Consider the following 16,016-nt stretch of genomic DNA (forward strand, 5'->3'; position numbering starts at 1 on the left):
ATTGGAAAATGGGAAAATGGAAAAGTGGCAGTAGCTTTTGCCTACATGGCATGTTGTACTATTGCCAAACTCTTGTGACCAAAGTGTAAGTTACTATTGGGTCATCCCTTACGATATATTATGCTGTGCCCTGGAATATCCAGATAGGTTATATTCCTTGTAACAGGCACTCGCTGCCACTGAGTGGCAGAATGGAGGATGTCATTAATAGATGGAGTGTGACCACATGGATGCAACTACTGCTTTGACAGGGAAGGTACAGTCATGGCATAGTGTCATGATGGACAGCCTTACATTGAGACATAATACATAATAATATGAAGGTTCATGTAATGTTTGTAAAATATAAATATATGTGACTTTCACAAAATCCCAAGGGGATGAAAAATAAACTTGGCTTCTCAAGCTACTTCCACGGGTGTAAAGGTGCTTTGGTGGCAGTGTTGTGTTTCCTGGCTGCTTGGTGCAGAGGATTAAAATGATAATCATTTCAATTGACAAAACTTGCAGTTCTGAGTCCCAGAATGTGGACACCAAATGAACAAAATCCAGATCTGCATATGCCGAGTCCAAGATGTAAATTTCTTGGAATATTCCCTTTTCCCCGAGGTATGGTGATAGAGTTGGCTTGTATAAGTTCTGGTGGTATGGAGGGCTTGCCATTTTGAAAGAACAAGTTTAAAGGAGAAAATGTTCAGTATTCACTATTCCCCTGTAGTTTTGGTCATTTTATGACATTTCATTGAAAACAGCATTTTTTTCACTAAAAGGGAAGAAAAAGCATTTATTTCAATTTTGGATTGCCTATTTGTGTTGCACATAAAGTCACGTACCTACCTATACATTTATTTCAGCATTCCATGCATTTTTATTCTGTTATTTAACAAAAGTTATTTGCCTGTGATTTCAGCCTGGTCTGGTGTCATAGTCTTGTAGTGTAATTCACAGTGGTGAGAGTATTGTAGTTTGCTGCAGGATATATGTTCCAAACAATCTTCATAGGCAATCATTTCAGATTTCCTGCATATTTACCCTTTTACTGCTAATAGTAACTCTACTTGCACACTTTGCCTGGCCTGGTGTCATAGTCTTGTGGTATAATTAACAGTAGTGAGAGTATTGTGATTTACTGCAGTATCTGTACTCTGTAAAGTCTTTATAAGTTTTTATTTCCCATTTCTTGTGATTTTACCTCCTTCTAGCTAAAATTTGTTGCATTTACCTAGCTCTGCCTGTTCTGGTGCCATAGTCTTGTAAGTATGATTCACAATAGTAGGAGTATTATGATTTTGCTGCAGAACCTGTGCTGCATTACAGCTGTTTTTCATCTACAGTATACATAGGAGACATTATTCTGTGCATGATAGTGCCTATATAGGCTGCAATTACTATTTCAAAACAAAAGTTTATGCTCTTCCTGTTTCTTTTCTGTGTTACATTGTTTCTGCCTTCCATGCATTCAGTTTCATACAGTTGTTACTGGTCTCCCTGCCCCGCAGTCATAGCTACAGTAGCTAGAAATTCTAGCCCAGTTAGGACCACAGACTTATTGTTACTGGTATCCCTGACCCCTCAGAAGTAGCTACAGTTGCTTGAAATTCAAGCCCAACTAAGACCACAGACATGTAGGTTAGACTCACTGTAGTGAGAGCACTGTGATTTGCTGCAAGACCTGTGTTACAGAGCTCCACTGGCTCTAGTTTCTGTTGAGTAGATAAGACAGCTGTGCAGCAGCAACTACTGTAGTTGTCCCCTGCATATTAAAATTCATTACCCCTTTATAAGCACTCATCTCGGACTCCTATCCAGACAGACATCACCATCCGCAGTCTCTGTATCCAACCAAATACTTCCCAACCTAACATAAGCACCCCCCAATTTCAGCAAATCAGAACTGTGGAAAAGCACTCTTCTGTAATTTCTTTAGGCAGCCTGAATGGGATGGGTACCTTGCGACAATTCAAGAATTGTCTCATGCTGCCTGATGACTGTCTACTACTCAAACAGCACAAAGCATTGTGTAAGAGATGCATTTATTGAATGTCATTACAAGGTTGAAGCTTATATACTGTTAACCACTGATGCAAGGATCATCATCAGCTCACCCCATAGCACAGCTCTCCACAACTCACATAGAGCACTCAGACTTTTGTATGCTGAGGTTTTAAAGCTTAACCTGCCCAAACCTCAAAGAGCTCTGAAACACAACAAGGGCATTAAGCACCCTCAGCAAAATTTCAAGCCTGCAAAATGGGCAAAGCCTACTACCTTAAATAGTAAGCAGGGTCACACTGTCTCAGATACTATGCTTGTAAGGCAAGTATCCACACAACCTAATATTCTAGTTATAAGTGACGCCACAGAGAGATATACAGAGCACCACTCACCTAGCTGAGTAAGGCAAAAGTGACGGTCAATTCCTTGTTTGGGGCCAGGATTTACCAGACATATAGGCACTCAAGTCCTGTCATAGTGCATGTGGGTGTTAATGACTTGAGATGCAGCTCCGTGGTCTGTATGAAGAGAGACATGATGGAGGTATCCATTTGTGTTAGTCTGGTATGTATGCACCTTAAACTGGACGGTATTCTGCCTTATCCAAGGATTATACCTCAATACAAGAAAAACTTCAATAATTGGTTTAACTTTTCTTGTCATTCAGGAGGAATACAGTATCTGTTAGCCTAAGAGAACATAGTCATCAGACTGCGCTGCTTCATCAGGGATGATATACTCCTGTCCCCTCTGGCCTTTTGTATATAGGCTAAAACATTATCCACCCCATTGTGCCTTTTTAGACAATGCCAGCTAGATAAAACTAACTATGCAGTAAAATAAACTAAGGAAAAACTTAAAGGTAGTACTGATCAGTACTAGGAACCTAAACAAAAAACTCCGCTCTGTACAATTCCTCCTCACTCTAGAGGCCATAGACATATATGTAGTGACCATGACATGGTTCAAATTGGTGGAAAGCATTCCGGCGATGCATTTCTACAATGCCTTCCATATGTTTAGACCAGCCGCTACACAAGAATGGAAGAAAGATGGAGGTGTCATGGTCCTCATCCAGAAAAAGCTTAGATCAAGGCTGATAAAGCGGCATGATGCCCTTGAGATCCTTCATGTCCAACTTATCATCAACAAAGTCATGTGCCATATACTGGCAAGCCACAGAATGCCCTCTATGACCCAAAAATGTCATAGCACCTACATAAAAAAACGATTGTCATATAATCCAAATAACATATTCCTGGGCGACTTCAGCTACCTATCCATAGACTGGGAACTATAGAAATATATAGTCATAATACCTCCCAGAGGAAACAGCATCCTTGACCTTATTCTTACTTGTACAGGTGAACCATGCTTCATCCTCACTCATCAGGTCCAACCACAAAGGCGTCTGCCTCATAATAAAGATAAAAGCAAAGTCCCACTTGGATCCAGGTACTTTTAGAAACTTCTCCAGAATGAACTTCCTACTTCTTAGCGATTCCTTGTCTCACTTGAAATCCTCCACAAAGCTCTGCTGTTTATGCAGAAACACACACCACCAACTTTTACAAGCTTGTACACAATTACATAGAACCAGCCATACCCAAAAGAAGCATGTAGGGAACAAACCTTAAAAACAAACAGCTCTTGTGGACTCCATAGCATAAATAAGGTTTATTCAAAAGGAAGAAATAATAGCCAAAAATAAAAAGTGTAACATCAAGCAAAAAACAAATCTAATCATCAAATTAAACAAACAACTTAGAACAGAATTAAAACTACCAAAGCCACATTTGACAAAAAATAGATACCCAGACCAAGGATAATATCAAGGCCTTCTTCAGCTATATCCATCATCTCAAGAGCAATGCACAGTAGTTTCCTGAGCTAATTGTAAATTGCCCAACCTGTACAGAAACTGTAGATTTATCAAACCTAGAAAGTTGACAAATTCATCGCAAACTTTACCCCACCTTAGTAGTCTCACAAAAAAATATCAGAAAATCATACAACCCCAACTGTCGCACAGAACCAAGTCCTGGAGGCACTCTCAAAGGCCAGAAATCTGGTTTATATTTGTCTTGACAATATCCCAGGATGCATCCTAAATGGTATGAAACAAGATATTTCTGTGCTTCTAATAAAACCTCAGCCTCCAAACTGGCTCTGTACCAAGTGAATGGAGGACCGCGGCAGTCTTACCCCTGCTCATCTTGGTAGGGACAGCCACCAACCTGGGCAGTAGCTGTCCCATAAGTCTGACCAGCCTCATATGTGAAGCCATGGAAAGACATATCATGGAACTAATCAGTAAGGGCACTGGAACCGTCCAGCATGGATAGATCATGTTTGTTAACCTGGTGGTATTCATCAGGTTAAACTTAACAGGTTCACACAGTCCTAATTATGATATTCTAGTTTACTCTTTTGCTTTTCATCTCCTTATTTAAGGCTTAGTGTGTACTGTCTAGTATCAGTCCTAGTTCCAGCCATCATAATACAGTATCCTAATACCAAACATTCACTAGATGGCTAGCCTGTATCATTTATTACCTTTTCCTCACTTTTCTTTCCTGCCATCCATTATTCCACTAACCTGGCTAACAACAGGAAAAACAGTGCTCCTACTTAAGAGTGAACCTGCAAGCTACACCTAAAATTATAGACCAATAATTTGCCTTCCGACGATGTATAAACTATAAACTGGAAATGATGCTGACAGGGTTTATAGTCATTTAGAAAAAAACTCAATTATGGCAATAGAACAAAAGGGCAATAAAAGAAAGTCCTATGGAACATATTTTAGATTTATTATTAAATAACATCATAATAAATAACTATAAAAAGGGAAAGAATCTAAGTATGGCATGGATTGACTATAAAAAAAGTATTTGATAGTATCCCATGGATAAAAGAGTGGTTAAAAATGTATAAGATACACCCTACACTGATCGACTACATTACAGTGACCATGAAACACTGGCAGACAACTTTGCAATTAAGCCATGATAAAGCACAAATTATTATGCCAGGGATAAAAATTCAAATAGGGATGTTCCAGGGTGGTTCTTTGTCACCGTTGCTATTGTGTCTTGCCCTTAACTTATTAAGCTGTCTACTTAACAGCTTAGGCCATGGCTATGATTTGGCTCCTAGAAAACAAGAAGGTGTAAAGACTTCTCATCTTCGCTTTGTCAACGATTTAAAACTTTATAGCTTATCAGTGAGGAACTGAAAGGTTGTCAAAATGTTTTCAGATGATATAAGAATGCCATTTGGTCTTGATAAATGTGCAAAAGCAACCTTTAAAGCAGGAAAACTGTAGCATCAAGAAAACATCAGTTTGGGATAAGAATGTGATATAAAAGAACTTGAGCAAGAGAGAGTGTATAAATACTTGGGAAATGATGAAGGATGAACAATAAAACATGAACAAATGCACATAAAACTTAGTAAGGAATACTTTAGAAGACTTAAATTAATCCTGTAAACAGCGTTGATGTCTAGGAACAAAATTCAAGCTATAAACCAATTTGATGTTCGTATCCTAACTTACAGTTTTGGAGTGACTGACTGGCCCCAAAACATGTTGGATAGATTAGACAGGAAAACAGGAAGGATGCCTCATGCTCACCGAATGATTTATAAAAATCAGTGCATACCAAGATTATATAATCACCGTTCCGAAGGAGGGATCGGCCTCCTTGAAATTGATTACATGTATTGATTTGCAATTGTGGGACTGCACACACATCTGCTGACCTCACAAGACACAAACGTAGTAAAAGTTTTGAAACACAAGAAGAAGAAATCTAAGATGGCTTCTCTGCGTAATCTACCAGAAGCATATTGGTGTCAAGCAGGACTGGAAATCAAACCAGAAGTAGATAAAAATCAGGCAGCAACTGAATGTGCCAAAAAAAAACAAAAGAAAGAATATAAGGTAAAGGACCAGATGAGAAGGCAAGAAATGTGCAAAATATATAAATATAGTTGCAAGTATAGAAAACTTCTGGAAGAACCTCATGCTAATCAGGATCAAATGCAGGAATGGTTAAGGAGAGGCGAATTCAAACCAAGAGATGAAAGGTTAATATTGGAAGTCCAATATAGTGGGCTACATATACGTTCATTTACAAAGTCCAATGAACTTGTGGGAGAAACAGACAAATGTAGGTTTTGTAAAATAGAATTGGAAACAGTTGCACACCTCAGTGCTGGTTGTGACATACTAATGACAGAAGGACTGTATACCGAAAGGCATAATAATGTGGCAAGACTGTTGCAGTGGGGATTGTGCAAACATTATGGTATTGAAGTGTCTGAAAAATCTGGAAACATGAGCCATATAGCATCATAGAAAATTATGGTTTACATCACATGGGATCACCCATTATCAACAGTTCAAAAGATAGATGCTAGAAAACTGGATGTAGTGGTCCATGAAAAGAAGGCAAAAGTAGCATTGATTATTGACATCACCACACCCAGTGATTACAGTATCTTGCATACAGAGAGATACAAATTCATAAAATATCAGGATTTGCAGGCAGAAACGAGAGCAATGTGGAAGAAAGATACCCAGGCAGTTCCAATAGTAGTAGGAGCAACGGGTCTTATAAAAAAGAATCTACAATCGTATTTAGATATGTTACCAATATATGTAACACCATACAAATTGCAGAAGGAGTCATTACTGGGCACATTGTGAATACTGCAAAGAGCACTCCTGGCTGACATCAAAGATTGAAACAATACTAATTTCATGAACTTTAATCATACTTTGACTTAGGAATGGGGTCCATTCCCATCCTGGTATTAGAAACCCAAAAGACTTGGAAAAATTAAAAAAGGAAATAAGTTGATGTTCATGTCATTGTGCATGATTTGGGTATGCTCCTGGAAACATGGTGTTACTGAATATTAAAACCTCATTACCTTAAGTGTATCTGTCCTAGAAATGGTAATTTAGACTCTCTTAATTGTAATGCACCTTACCTATGGCTTCATAAAATGTATAAAGTGTACCTCACTTATTTCCCACTCCATTAGAATTCTGCAGTCAGGATACTGATTGCGCATTTTGCTTTCATGAAGTATCCTTTCTGGTGTAGGATTTGTATTTATTGTCAGTGGCACCACAGTCTTCATTTAAAATTCTATTACCTAGTTATTGTGTTCTTCATTTCCTGGATCCTGCCCATCTGAAAGAGCTCCTGGTGTCTTATACTCCAATAAACCTTCTTAGCATAACTGCAGAAAGGGCTACTATTACCTGTCAGGGTACATTTAGAGATTTCTGGAGCATAATCTTGCTTCTGTCCTGTGGAACTCATCATGGCTTTAAACATATGAATTTTGAAGTCTGTTTTAGGATCTTTGCCAAATCTTACCTTTTTAGAAACACTTACTGCATTAACTAGGTGAAAGGTTTACTGCATTATTAATTAATTGATTAATTTGTTATTCAGTACTACTGTCAATTTGTTTGCTTTTATTTCTGTAAAGTATTTGGGTTCACATGCTTTAATCAAATAAAAATAAACATAAGAAATTGCATAGCTGTTCCTCTAGATTTATGACAACTTCTCCCTCTTCTCTTTCTTCATGAGGTTTTTAACATCACAGTTTTGCAATATCATTTCTTCCAACTCTTCCAGCATATAGCTTTTATTTCTTATCATCTACACCTGCCTCCATGATACTTGGCATCTGTGTACCCTTCCCCTGGACTCTTTCACCTCTCTCTCCACAGGATTCATTTGCTTTATCTCTCACTTTGTACTACCATGACCCCGTTTAATCATCTGATCTATCCTACTGTCTACTTAACTCATAGCCAGTTTTCCCCTTGACCAATTTTGTTCACCTTCAACTGTTTTCCATATTCCTTATTTCTTCTTCTCTAAAGTGCTTTTTTTACATATCTAGAAGCCATTCCTTTCCACAGTTCCCTCAATCACATCTGTTCCTACCTCCTTGGCACACCAGAACCTTCCTTTTCAATAATTTTCTTACCCTCCTTGGCATGACTGCACCACCTGTCTTTACATGCTTTGCAATGAATGCATTAGTGCTCATTAATAATTATTAATATTTAAATAGGTACACAGCCTATATGTTCTACTGACATACTTGTAAAGTTTTATTGCTGGTAGATGTTTAATAATGGAATATTATCTTTTTCAGAGCAATGTTTGAGGTGGACATGCGAGAAAGAGATAACGGAAGTGTCATGATTTCCAGCTTGTCTCCCAAAGCAGTGAAGGCCTTTCTGGATTTTGCTTACACTGGAGAAATAGCTATAAATGATGACAATGTAGAGATGCTTTTCCAGTTGTCATCCTTCCTCCAGGTGTCAGTGCTTTCTAAAGCTTGCAGTGATTACCTTGTGAAGACACTTGATCTCACCAACAGTCTGCAGCTCTTATCCATAGCTGAAAGCTATGGATCAGCCCGCTTATATGATCAAGCCTTGCAATTTGTACAGCAACATTTTTCATTACTCTTGAAGTCTAGTGAATTCTTGGAGATGAATATTGGAATGTTAGAAAAATGTCTTGAAGCAGATGAACTGAATGTCCCCAGTGAAGAGGTGGTATTGAGAACTATTCTTCAGTGGGTTAATCATGATATAGACTCTCGGTTAAAGCATTTACCAAATTTGCTTAAACTTACCAGGCTGCATCAGTTACCTGTAGAAACACTTCAGGAATTTCTTCAGTCAGAAAATTTGTTGATGAACAACACTACCTGTTTTAAAGCCATGACTGAAGTTGCTCATAGCCTTGAGGAATTAGGTGGCTTGTTCCCAGATGCACGTCCCTCAACTACAGAAAAATATATTCTTGTTCACAAAACAGAAGAAAAAGAAAAGCTGCATAGTACATTTTGCTATAATATTGAAACAGACAGGTGGAAAGAGCTAAGCAGTACCAACATTCGTGACTTACCAGGGTGCAGTTTGGCCAGTTTTGGAGAAAAGTTGTTCATGACTGGTGGTTGTAAAGGGAGCTGTTGCAGGGCAGTACGTTTGCATATTACTGAACCAAATCATGATGCCAGTGATGAAACCTGGTGCTATTGTCCACTTAAAAATGATTTTTTTCTAGTGTCACACATGAAAAACCCAAGAACAATGCATGCATCAGTAAGAATCTTAAATCAGTTGTTAGTAATAGGTGGAAAGACCAGAGGAGGACGGAACATTAGAAGCCTCTTGGATGTTGAGTCTTACGATCCCATTACCAAAGAATGGAAACTAGTAAATTCCTTACCAAGAGGGATTTATTACCCAGAAGCTTGTGCCTGTAAACATATTGTTTATGTCCTGGGTTCTGAGTTGGAGATTTCTGATGTCTATAATCCATCACTAGACTGCTTTTTCGCATATGATTCTATTAGTGGTCATTGGTCAGAACTTGTGGCAGAATTTGGGCAGTTCTTTCATGCTACATTAATTAAAGCTGTACCAGTGAACCACACATTGTACATATGTGACCTTTCTACATACAAAGTCTATAGTTTTTGCCCAGAGACCTGTGTTTGGAAAGGGGAAGGGTCATTTGAGTGTGCCGGCTTCAATGCAGGAGCTGTTGGGATTGCTGACAAAATTTATATATTAGGAGGGGACTATGCCCCAGATGAAATCACAGATGAAGTTCAGGTTTACCACAGCAACAGATCAGAATGGGAAGAGGTCTCACCAATGCCTGAAGCCTTAACAGAGTTTTACTGCGAAATGATTCAGTTCAACAGATACAGAGACCCATGGAAACAGTAAACGATATACACTGCAATATAATGTATACATTTACAGTTATTCAGCTCTGTTTGCATCACAGGTACTGAGCCATTCTGTAAATCTGTAGAGTATTCATTGGTTTTCAGAATGTTAGGAAAATAGCAGAGATACACTTACCTTATCAATTGGGTAACTGTTGGACTTTCTTTTTTCTGCATTCCTCAGATCAGCAACATATTTCGGTCTTCTTCCTGTACTTAGAGTGTGACACATAATAATATCATCATGTGTTAAGCTAAAAGAGTACAAAAAGTTTGTCTGCCTCTCAGTTTGAGTTCTGTTCATGAACTGTGCAGAGTTCCCCAGACAGGAAGCTGAAAAACACAACATACAATAAACATACATACACACATATGTATAAAATATGCCCAGCTTCAAGGAAAATTCATCCACACCCCCTCTGGATGCTTTCCAGGTACATGGGGTAAGAAGGGGTTAGTAAGCACCACTGACATGGTGAGAATTTATCTGTTGTATATGACTTCAGGGGACTTCTGCGGTGAGTTAAAAAGACTCATAGGCTGTCAAAAAGTGAACGTCCATGATACTACAGTAATTGGATGAACAAAAACTGAGGGCTCAGAAGGCTGAATTCTGTAACTCTGAAAAGTCAGAGAAAGCACCCTCCGCCCCCCGTAACTATGATCCAAACATTAATGATTGGTGAAGGTCTGGATTGATGACCAAGTGCCTGTGGCACATATGGCTGTAGAGAAGACAGTTTTGAAGGAAGCAGTGGAAGCAGGCACATTTGTAGTGGTGCATCTTTTGGCCACAGTGATTTCCATTTTGTAGTTTGCCAGACACTGCAAGCCTCTTCCTCCCAGGAATAAAGGGGACTAAATGTATTCACTGAATTTATGAAAAACTGAGCCAAGAGTACATATGTGCAGAATCTGAAGGGCCATCTTACTTCTGGTTTCTTCCTGTATAAGAATATGGGGGTGAATGGTCTCATTTAGGAACAATTGTGGTATAACTTTCAGGAGGAAAGATGATGGATCTATTGGACACTTAATCCTTATGAAAAATAAAATCAGATTCCATACAAGTAAAGTATAGGAACTCTGAGATCCTGTGAACAAAGATAATCAGCAAAAAAAGAAAAAGCATCTTCTAAGATAACATGAATCACTGAACCACAAATTTACCAGGTCATACAGTGGACAGCAAAGTATGTTGGTTATGAAATTTAAGCCCCATAGAGGGGAAAGTTTCTTCAAAATTGGAAAAGGTACAAAACATCTTTAAGGAACTACTTAACCAATTTCTGGGCCAAAGTTCTGCCCCCACCCAGGTCTTGATGAGCATAGATGCCAGAGATGTGCACCTTGACCTTGAGTGCTGTGTAACTAAACCCAAGTAATACAGGTGTCTAAAGTAAGTCACAATCACCTGTAAATTACTGAGACAGAATAGGTTCAGTGTGGCAATCTACGCAAATGTACAGTCTTTTTCTGGTGGCAGAATGCAGCTGAATGATGGAAAGCTTTATGATGCATCCGTCACCTCTTAGACTCCTGCTGTGAAGTCTGGAGAAAGCAGGGAGTCTAAATGGGATGCAGTGCTTTGATGTGGAACCAGCCATTGCCTTTTCTGAGTGGAATTCTTCTGTGTTAAGTGGGTTAGCTGTCTGAACTGCTAAAGACTTGAGAGATTCTGAAACCATGCTAGTATCCACTGGTAGTGGGCAGTGACAATAAGCATTGGTCTCTCTTGTGTGAATTTTATGATAAGGTGTAAAATCAGTGGGAATTGGGGGGGAAAGTGAACATTAATCATCTTTGCCAGTGGAGAGTGAATACATCCACCATCAACTCCTTGTCATGTTAAATTGAGCAGAACAAGAAGAGGATAATATTCTGTGATGTGGCAAAAAGATTGCTCCCTGGATTATCCCATTCCCAAAAAAATTGAAATAGGATTCCTAAATATTTAACTTTATAAGAATAGTAGCCAGAGCTGCAGGAGCCCAGCACATTTACTTCCCCTGGGATAAGAGTAGCTGTTATGGTAATGTTTTTGTATTTTACTTATTGACAGATTGCATAATTTCTCTTCAAAATGAGTATGAGCATATGTTACCCTGTTCACTCATGTGCCACACCATGGGACTGGTTGTCTTAGCAGAACAGGACGGGCTTTTGTCACAAGTTCCCATTCCACAACTTTCAGCAGAAGAAGGCCTATACCTGGTGTAGATACACTAGAGTCCCCTTTTCTGGGTGATTAATTTCCTCATGAATATGGAGAGAGGCTTAGATGGGCTTTCCATCCTGCAAATGAAGCATGTCATCTTGACTTGCATTAGGTTTTGCTGCAGGATGACTTTCGGTGAGTTTGGTGGAGAAAAGCCACAATTCCAAACACAGCAGGTGGTAAATGAAGATTGGTGGTTACTTCATCATCACTGGCTATTTGTCATTATTGTACACTTACTAAGGAAGAAGGCAGGGAGATTTCAGTCAGCTCCTGGAGGACTTCATTAGCCTGAGAGTCTACCCATTGAAAAGGTTGCCATGATGAATTATAGGGAGAGGAGAATCCATTGTCCTTATGCATGAACTGAAGGTCTTTGAATTCTCTAAGTCCCATTCTCAGAGCATAGAAAATAGAAAGAACCTCCTGTACCAATAGCTTCAGGATGAGCCAGTCTGCATTCACTTGACACGTAGGGTCAGTGAGTAATGGGTAAATGCCAGAGGGCTGACAGCAAGGCTCCAGCATCAAGGGAAACATGAACTGTATGTGTTTGTGAGGTTTACAGACACCAGTGTATGGCAAAATTTTGGCATCAAGCCATGCTGTCTAAGGCTACCACAGACATCTGTGATGACACTTCCATACTGAACAGTTGGTAAATGTCTCAGGTTTGGACCTGTTCAGTAAACCCTGCTGGTGAGGAATAACAAAGTAGATTCTCCTAAACCTGTGCTGGACTGTAGAAGCCTGAAAAAAGGAGTCCTTTATTTTACATGTGATTATGAAATCTCCACCAGGAGAGTCAATTAATTCCTTCATGGTTTCAAGCTGGAACAAGTATGCTGTGGTCAGTCAACCCTCGGGGGGAGTGGTACAAACAACCAGTGATGCACTTTTTAAATTGGTTGCCAGGGGTATACTTTTACAGTATTTTCATGGTCTGCAGATGACTGACACAAGCATGACCCTTCACTAGTAGAAGGGCAGGTGGCAACACGTGCACCTTAAGACCAACTCAGGGATAGCTGCACCTGTAGAAGGGTGTGGCCGTTCTGCAGCCTCTGATTACTTATCATCTGTCAGTATTCTGGCACCATCTTCATTACATGAGGAGCCCTTCTACCAGTCCTGTATTGGCACCCTAGAATTATGCCATTTTAAGGGAAGTGAGGTAGACATTCAGTGCCTTTAGGTAGGTGAGTTAAATTTAAATCATTGTCAAAGTATGGAAGAAGAGTAGGAAAGAGTATCAGTTTTGCTGGCTTATCTATTTTGTGGAGGTGAATGTAGTTTTTTGACCGTGGCTGCAGCCTATGGTGGAGACTTGGGGAATTCTAGCCCTGCCATAATAATGGAGACTTGCCCCCCAGATTGCCTAGTACTTGGCCCACATGATGTCATTGGTACTTTGGGTGTGCAGCAGGACTGTGAGTAGGTATAACAAACTTCTGAATCACCTCAGGATCATCTTGGCCTGACTCTTCCCTCATCTGTCAGTGTGGCTACATCTAGCCAGTAGGGGAACAAATGGATCACAAGGGTAAGGCAGACACAATGATCTATAAGGAAAGGTCAAAAAAGTCACTTCCAGTTATGGCAGTGCTTAATATCATGTGTCTCTGTCAGCCAATAAAGATACATGTATGAATTTTGGCTTAGGGTTAGGCAGTCAAAGGAACACTCTACAGGTTTTAGCTGTCTAGGTATTAGTATGCAGAACTGTTTGGAGCCATTTCTGAACTCTATGAGTGGCAGTAAAGATGTTAGTGCAGGAGCTGGGTGTTGCCTCCTGATTTAATGTGTGATGCCGTGGTATAAGCTGGCGGGGGCTTACGTGCTCCTGAGCATAAGAATGAGACAGAAATGAATACAGTGCCAGAAATTACAGAAGAAATCGTAATGATTATCTATTGTAGAAGGTGTCAGATATCAGATTCATCTTGTTTTCTTATATGGTGTCATTGTTTAACTAATCTAAATAAAACAAATCGATAACCATACTTCTCAGTTGTTCCTTTTTTTACAGATTGTCCTTGATTTTGCCTCATATTTTTGCCCTGTTCCTCGTAAAATGTTTGGTTTGCTGGTATATTACTGAATATTACAATCAGTCAGTAATGCCAGATAGCTTCATATTTCTTATTGGTCAGAAAATGTGTGTTGATACAAAACCTTTTGTTCTTGTAACATTTTAAGTGCCCTCCCTGTATTGATTTTTGGATTTGTTCAGAAATTTTAAAAAATGAAGAGGTATGATAACAGAAAAGTGACCACATACCCTTCACAGAACTACTTCAGTGTAGGTTTGTATTTGTACTGCTTGACTAGATTGAAACTTTTATGTTATTTATATTAGCAGATGTTTCTTAAAAATGTCAGTCACACTGACTTGCAACTCATTATTTGTATCTGGATTGGCTCAATTAATTTCACTTTCTTTTTTCTTGTAAAGCTATCAAAGCCAAAAGCTTAGATTCTCTTTAGAAAGTCAAAAAAGTGGTATAAGAAACACAAATGTTATGTCATCTAACAGGCAAAGAGAGTAGTTTATTACTACAGTGCCGTAGTGCCGTACAGCGATCTCAGTGCTGTCTGATTTTGTATGGCATGATTGTGACAGCTGAAAACTTATGAACTGCAATTCTCATCAAATGTACTGTTTCAGAAATGTGTACAGCCACAGTCCATTTTGGTTTGAAAAGCTGTGAGAAAAAAGAACTGGGTCAATCTATCTGCTGTATAATCTACAGCCATTGATGACCTGTTTTTCTTTACCATTTGCATTTTTCTTAACATGCGGAATAATCTATAACTATTTTATCAGTCTATAGACATTTATTACATAAGAACAAGGAGAAAACACCTTTTGGTAAGTTAATCTAAAAAGCATCTAGTCACACCAGGAGTCAGTATCTGATGGAAGTTAGTTGTTTCAGCTCACTATAATAAACTACACATTCTGTTAAGAAATGTGCCCCATCAAAATCATGTTTATAACCCACTGTATATAACATGTACTAACTTGAAGTACTCATCATTTTCTCACAAATTCACTATTTTCTGTTTTTTTTTTTTTTTTTACCCAGTTAGAGCTAGAGTCTTCACTTACAGTCCTTTCTTCGCCTTTGTACTGAGGTACACCGACTGACATTACATTTTTCACCTTTTTAGAGTCCCAGGCAACCTTCAGACAGTGTTCACTGCTAGAAGGCATAAAGACTTGATAGTTGATGATTGTCCTAGCAGTTCTCAGCACAAGGATTATTAAGCTACCTTGGGTTGTAAATTTGATGAATATAATGCAAATGAGGGGAAACAGTTTGTGAAAAAAACAAAAAAACTTTGTTCATTTATAAAATTATTAACAACCGTTTATACTTTGTGACTCAGTTTTTTTAAGTCTGAGATAAATGGTGTTTTAAATGCCACCAGACCTTTACTGTGGATAATCTCTAAAGTGGTTCAGAAGTGATGGAAAAGCTATTTTATAGAGGTATTTCCAAGGGTGAGTACATAGATTGGAATTATGGATAATGCAGCATCTCACTGAATGCAAGACAATCGCACATGATAATCACAATGTACAAACGGTCCTAATCACTGAACTTTTTGCAGCATTTGTACATTATCTTCCAGGTATAAAAGTGCCGTAGTTAAAAACTTACATTAGTAAGCATCAAACATCAGTTTATCTATGAAGAAGAAGAAGTATAGAACAAATTCTAGAGCGTGTATGCAGAGTTGAAAATAATACCTGCATAAGACCTGAAAAGAGACTGGGATTTATCATCATCAATGCTTAATATAAACTATCTGAACTCTTTTCAGTCTTTTCCAAATTAGTTTAGCGACTAGATTTGTTCCAGAAGCCACAGAAGCTTGGAGAACTGATATTGTAATAACCTTGTGTAAAAGCTTCTGTTCTTCAAACCCTGGTAACTATAGAACCATCACTGTCAGCAATATGTGGAAAATTGTGTAATGAAATGTATCCAGACTTGTGCATGCAGAT

The 16,016-nt window shown here is 38.7% G+C and overlaps 1 protein-coding gene across 1 annotated transcript in view; it reads left to right on the forward strand.

The window, feature by feature from the left end:
* The window catches only part of KBTBD3 (kelch repeat and BTB domain containing 3), a 105,533-nt gene extending 91,529 nt beyond the window's left edge, over positions 1 to 14,004 (forward strand). The window contains exon 3 of the mRNA XM_044072609.1: positions 8,188 to 14,004. Within this exon, the coding sequence (XP_043928544.1) occupies positions 8,188 to 9,781 (1,594 nt within the window). The 3' untranslated portion in view covers positions 9,782 to 14,004. The remainder of the gene's footprint in view (positions 1 to 8,187) is intronic.
* The last annotated feature ends 2,012 nt before the right edge of the window (positions 14,005 to 16,016 follow it).

The sequence above is a fragment of the Protopterus annectens genome, chromosome 5.part0 (genome assembly GCF_019279795.1).
Source record: "Protopterus annectens isolate FY-2018-M chromosome 5.part0, PAN1.0, whole genome shotgun sequence".
Taxonomy (NCBI): Eukaryota; Metazoa; Chordata; order Ceratodontiformes; family Protopteridae; genus Protopterus; species Protopterus annectens.